Source organism: Eurosta solidaginis, chromosome 1 (assembly GCF_040869045.1).
Source record: "Eurosta solidaginis isolate ZX-2024a chromosome 1, ASM4086904v1, whole genome shotgun sequence".
Lineage (NCBI taxonomy): Eukaryota > Metazoa > Arthropoda > Insecta > Diptera > Tephritidae > Eurosta > Eurosta solidaginis.
The window spans coordinates 22760261-22766260 of NC_090319.1; the positions used below are offsets into that span (position 1 = coordinate 22760261).

Genomic DNA, 6000 nt, shown 5'->3' on the forward strand with positions numbered 1-6000 from the left:
TATTTCAGATTACCTAGTCGCCATATTCAGTAGCCCTTCCAAATAATCTCATCCATGATGTAATTTACCCATGACCAAGATTGCAGGGGAATTTGTGTAGGTAACCGTTTCCTTCTAGCTCAGCATGGAAATCGTTTACTACCGAAACTCAGAATAGAAGAGATGAAAAATTCCATTGGCTCGTGCCTCTGCTCATATTCCTCCCTGTTGTGGCCCCTCCCCACTTCACTACGACCATTCTGTTGCACAAAATTTGTTAAACAATCCAACGTGAGCTCAGCGAACAATACCTCATGCAGGGTAGTGAGATTCTTTTGAACGGAAATAACTATCAAACTTGCTCTCGAAGTTATTGTGTTCTTCATTTATAATTGATGACTGCTGTTTTGAGGAGGTCCATGCGTTACGTATTTATGTACTTATAAACTTTTCCGCTGGAGCTGCGCGAAGAATAGAGTCACTTCATGCTTCACTGCCCATTTTTTGCGAGAACTTAGCGAAAATTTATCTTGGGTGAAGATGGGTCTTTCTCGACCACACAACCATTTTCTAGTAGCTTTAACCTAATCTCATTGTTTAAATATAATTATTGGAATACTATGTTTACCGTCCCCAAAGTCACCTAGGCTACAAGGTGTCAGCTGGAAAAGCCCTATTGGTGAGCATGTATGTACATTAGGGCGGGTCAAATTGTATGGGGAAAAAAAACGTCAGGTGAACATCCAGTTTCTGAATCAATGGGTCATACTGAGTAATATTGTCCACGGGACCATATGTCTGAAATGAATTTAGAGCCTCCATAATCAAGTAAGAAAATTTTGATATACAATTTTCTAACAAAATTAGGGACGCTCGAAATTCATTTCAGACCTATGGTCCCATGGGCATTATGAATCAGTATGACCTATAGATTCAGAAACTGGATGTGCCTTTTTAACAATAAATTTGACCCGCTCTAATGTACGTGTATTTCAACTTCAATTGTTCACCAGCTTTCCACATTTCTAGGTACCTCTTACTTTGTCCTCTTCCATTTCCAATATTTGTTGTCTATATGTTTGTTTACGCTTTTATTGGCTTGTTGACTTTTCTTCCTGCACGGCTGTTGCCCTTTGGCCTTCTCTTGAATACCGTTTTCGCTTTTTTCAATGAAAAGTTTCTTCACCAGCCATTGGCAAAGCAGGATGGCCCTTCCATTTCGCACTCTTTCAACGAACCCGCTGCTCATTTGCTTCAAGCTTGTGCCTTTGAGAGGAAAACTTTCGTATACTTTTTTCAACTATTCACCTCGTCGTTAACGATTCTGGTGGATTACCAAATAAATTGTTGTTGACATTGAAAATATTAAATATTGAATTGGATTCATTTCGTTTGCAATTAAAAAGTTTATATTTTTCTGAACCCATTGAATTAACTGACGTCGTTTCCCATTTTGTACTTTGGTTTCAATATATTTTTACCGTAATGCATTTGTCTGTGTGTGAGTGCTTGGATATTTTAGTCTCAACCATGACGTAATTATGCAAGGTGACAGCGCTGTGACATCTGATTTGTACTTTTAAGCTATTGCATAGATTTTATCGCGGGCTTGGCGACTAAATCAAAAAAAACCGTAACGGATATTTGCCAAAAAAGATCCGAAAAGTCTCGAAAAGGTTCGAAAAGATTCGAAAACGTTCGTAAAGGTTCCGTGTTAGCAACAGGCCAAATACATAATATTGGATCTCTATCATAATCAGCGGTGGGCAGGTTACCAAATTGAGAATGTGTTAGTAAACACGAACGCGTAGCGAGCACGAAGCAAAATCAATTATTTATTTAGTTTGATTTCAATGCTTGAACGGTATACATGTGTCACACTCATTCTTTGGTACTCTGTTTTAAGCGCGCGTGCGACACTTTTTCACCGTACGACCATCGAAATCAAACTAAAAGAGCTGTCGGTGACTTTCACGAAGTAGCCATTGTGCTATCGCTTATCGTATACATATATGGTCGCTTACAAGCCAACCTAATAAATCCGCACTGCGTTTTTTTAGCGCACGCTAACAACCGTCGTTTTTTGCCCTAACACAAATAAGCATGCGTTGCGACAATGTAAAGCATGTGTGCAAATTTCAAATCTAAATGTCGCGCGGATTGGAAAATTGGAAATCGATGAGACATTTTTGACAGAAAATGACTTGCGTGCGTTTATATCAGGTTGGCTTGTTAGCAGGTGCTAAGCTCACGCCCACCCCGGATCATAAAGTTAAAGTTAAAGTGAATGTTAAAGTTAAAGAGAAAGATAAAGTTAAAGTTAAAAATAAAGTTAAAGTTAAAATGAAAGTTAAAGTTAAAGTCAAAGTTAAAGTTAAAGTTAAGGTTAAAGTTAAAGTTAAAGTTAAACTTAAAGTCAAAGTTAAAGTTAAGGTTAGAGTTAAAGTTAAAGTTAAAGTTAAAGTTAAAGTTAAAGTGAATGTTAAAGTTAAAGTTAAAAATAAAGTTAAAGTTAAATTTAAAGTGAATGTTAAAGTTAAAGTGAAAGTTAAAGTTAAAGTTAGAAATAAAGTTAAAGTGAAAGTTAAATATTAACTTCTCATTTATTCAATAAAAGAAAAAAATTTGTTTTCTTCTCGGTCACCACGCTTAAAAAGGTTAACTTGAATTAATATCAAAGACAAAACTTGAATTAATATCAAAGAAAACAAAATGTTGCATAAATATTATAATTGCATAAGTTGATAATATGCAATAGCTTTACCGCGGCAGTCCCCGAGTGCCACACGTCCTTTTTTTAATATGATTTGATACATCACCTTCGGCCGCAGTACGATTTTGACTTTAGTCTATTGATTTACAAAAACAAAGTACATGGAACCTTTATTTATGTTTGTAGGTATGTCACCGTGGTGCCACCTTGTGTGGCTCCGCCATGGTCTCAACTTTCAATAACTGCCTATGCTTTGACAGCTAAATTTCTTTTTTCTTCTTCTTTTAGGCCACGATTAAAGAGGGCTTCCTGCTGAAGCACACGTGGTCGTTTCAGCGCTGGCGTCGTCGCTATTTTCGTTTGAAACGAAATATTTTGTATTACGCCAAGGATGTTAAGGTAAGTTTAGGCCTTAATTAAACTTCTTACTTAACTACTGACTTTGAAATCAATTTCATAATTTTAAAAAATATTTAAAATTTAAAATGAATAAGATCCGAAAGTTTCAAACTCACCTACCCGTGGCAGATTTTGTTTATTAATAGGCGACGCTCTGGCGACCATAGTTCTTCAGGGAAAGAGGTTGTTGGATGGCTTAACGATTCAATGTTAGTTTTTCGGAACGTATCGGCTAAATATCTCGCAAAGGACCATCAACATCGACAAAACTCCCCAAAACCTTCAGGGAGTCTCGTTATTGCCGCAAGAAAACCTCGTCTACCCATGGCAAATTCTCTTTATTTAGTAGGCGATGCTCTGGCATCCCCAAGATCCTCACGGAAGAAGGGGATTGGATGGCTAAAATGGTTCAAGGCCACCCTTAACCTTCGAGTAAGCTCATAATCGCTACAAGAAAAAGGAGAAGAATACAAGAAACCAAAAAATGTGTGTGAAAAACTGCATGGACGGAGATGTTTGCCCTCCTCAGATATTCCAGAAGGAGTTTTCTACAGGAGTAGCCTATTCTCAGGATCGAAGCTCAACAAGGTGGTTTGGGTATTCTGTTTAAAATCATGCGCACTCATTTTCAGAATATTCCCGTCGCGCAGAAATCAGCTACATTATCGGAAGTTGTCAGCCTTAGAGTAATGCCATCTATCCTAAAAGTTTCTGGGCCGATTGACTTAGTTCCTTCGTAGATGTGGAAGACTTCCTGCAGCTGGCTGGCTGCTTGAAGTTGAGCTATGTTCCCAAGTCTTCGAATATTTTAAAAGTTAAATTTATTCCAAATGCCGGTTAAAAAACTAAAGTATGTACCAAAGACTTAGTGCCTGGAGTATGATTCTCCGAGAATGATAATTGCAGAAACGGCTCGCAAGTCTAAAGCAAAGAATTTTTGCTGGACAACTTTATTAATGTCGACGGATTAAAAGGCGTTACTAGCATTTTGAGTAGAATCGATTCTGATAAAATACATTAGCAGGCTGATGATTAGCAGAATGGTCACTGGGAAGGCTGCGTGGGTTGGGGAAAGAAGGGTTAGAAGGGGTTAATAGAAGCTACAAAGAAGAACCTATACTTACGAACTGGAAATATTTCTGGCCCTTATTGTAAATTTTTCAGGAGAACATGATTTTTGACCATTTGAAGAAACTGCTGTTACTGTCTTATAGGCTTAAGTAACTTGAGATTAACTCATTTCCCTACATTTTGCCGATTCCTGCATCTTAATTGTCTGACGATGGTAAGGAAGATTTAAATTTTAAATAAAAAAGGACTTGGCGGGATTTATCTCCGATAAAATTTGTGTCGTGCCCCTTTTAGTTAAAATTTCACTCCTTATAATTACCGTTTGTGAAACTACGAGGCTTTATATGGAGTAAGTGGCACATATCTAGTCTAATCATATGGTCCGCGGGCATTCATAGTGCGCCAAAATGTTGTCAATTACAAAGCGGAACGTCCCATGATCACCCAAATTTAGAGCCAAGACCGAAACTCCAATCGATACTTCAATTGAGATTGAACGAAAAACTGGAACCAAGACCGAAACTGGAAATGGAACGCAAACGAAATTCGAATTTCAACTGGAACTAAGGCTAAAAACAAGACTAAAAACAAAACTTGAGCCCACACTATAGCCCGAACCAAAATTGGGCCCGGTCTGAAAGTTAAACTGAACCCGAGACCGGAACTAGAATTCAGACCAAAAATCTAACTGCAAATGAGACTGACAGAAAAACTGCAGCCAAGGCTGGGATCAGAACAAAACTGTAAATGATAACTGGAACCATAGCCGAAAAGGAAACCAAAACTATATCTTGGACAGAAATAAAATCTTAAATGAGGCAATTTCTGAATGTGAAAATAGATCGTATAACTATCACTAAAAGCTAAATTAGAACTGGAGCTGAAACGAAGTTAAATTCGAACCGACAACGGAATTGGAACTAAAGCCAAAATCATAAGTTAGCTAAGGTTACTCAGGGACTCCGCGCTTGGATTTTTTCAGCGACTAAGCTCTGCAAAAAGTCCGTAACAAAAGGCAACTGAAATCAAAAACAGGTACATAAATGAAACCAAGCGCAGGACTGATTTTTTTGACTCCTCGATAATCCAGTTCTGTGCACAACCTATTCAGCTTCACCGCTGAAACCTTTTTAGCCCCTTCTAACTCCTCCCGATATCAATTATATTGTTTATTTTGGAAAACATTTTAATAATGCGATATTCCGACAATTAAGGCGACGGTTGTTTTGATTATAACTTTTAGATCTCTCCAAAGCCGGGAGAATGGGTGTGAGACTTTAACCCGCAGTCTTGTGGTGGTCGGTTAACAAGTTACGCAAGCTATACCTGTTTCGTGATAACTGACGTCAATTGGGACCACCAAAGTCTTCCTACACCTGCCTCTCCCAACTCAGTGGAGGTCTCCCACCTCCTCTGCTTCCAAACTGCGATGTTGTCTCAAATACCTTCTTGGCTGGAGCGGTTTTCTCCATTCACATAACATGACCTAGACACGAAGGCTTAAGTTTGTTATTCGTTGCACTATCGCTATATTTGCATAAGGCTCATACAGCTTATCATTATACCTCCTTCGATACTCGCTGTTGTTATCTCGGACGGGTCTAAAATATTTTGCGGAGAACTTTTCTCTCGAACACTCGAAGAACCATCTCATCTTCTCGACAACGTCTAAGCTACTTTTAGAAGCATAATGACGAGCTATTGTTATCGTTTAAACGGGAGGTGTTGTTATTGTTTAACCGGAGGTGCTTAGTGATTGGAACTGTTATTAAAGCAATTTTTAATTTTAATATGTTATGATGTATTTTGAAGCTGGAACAATACAGTTTATTCAACAC

The 6000-nt window shown here is 38.1% G+C and overlaps 1 protein-coding gene across 1 annotated transcript in view; it reads right to left on the minus strand.

Moving 5' to 3' along the window:
- The window catches only part of LOC137250201 (arrestin domain-containing protein 17), a 112049-nt gene extending 110850 nt beyond the window's left edge, over positions 1 to 1199 (minus strand). Inside the window, exon 1 of the mRNA XM_067782629.1 lies at positions 1013 to 1199. Coding sequence (XP_067638730.1) covers positions 1013 to 1034 — 22 coding nt within the window. The 5' untranslated portion in view covers positions 1035 to 1199. The remainder of the gene's footprint in view (positions 1 to 1012) is intronic.
- Between the last annotated feature and the right edge of the window lie 4801 nt (positions 1200 to 6000).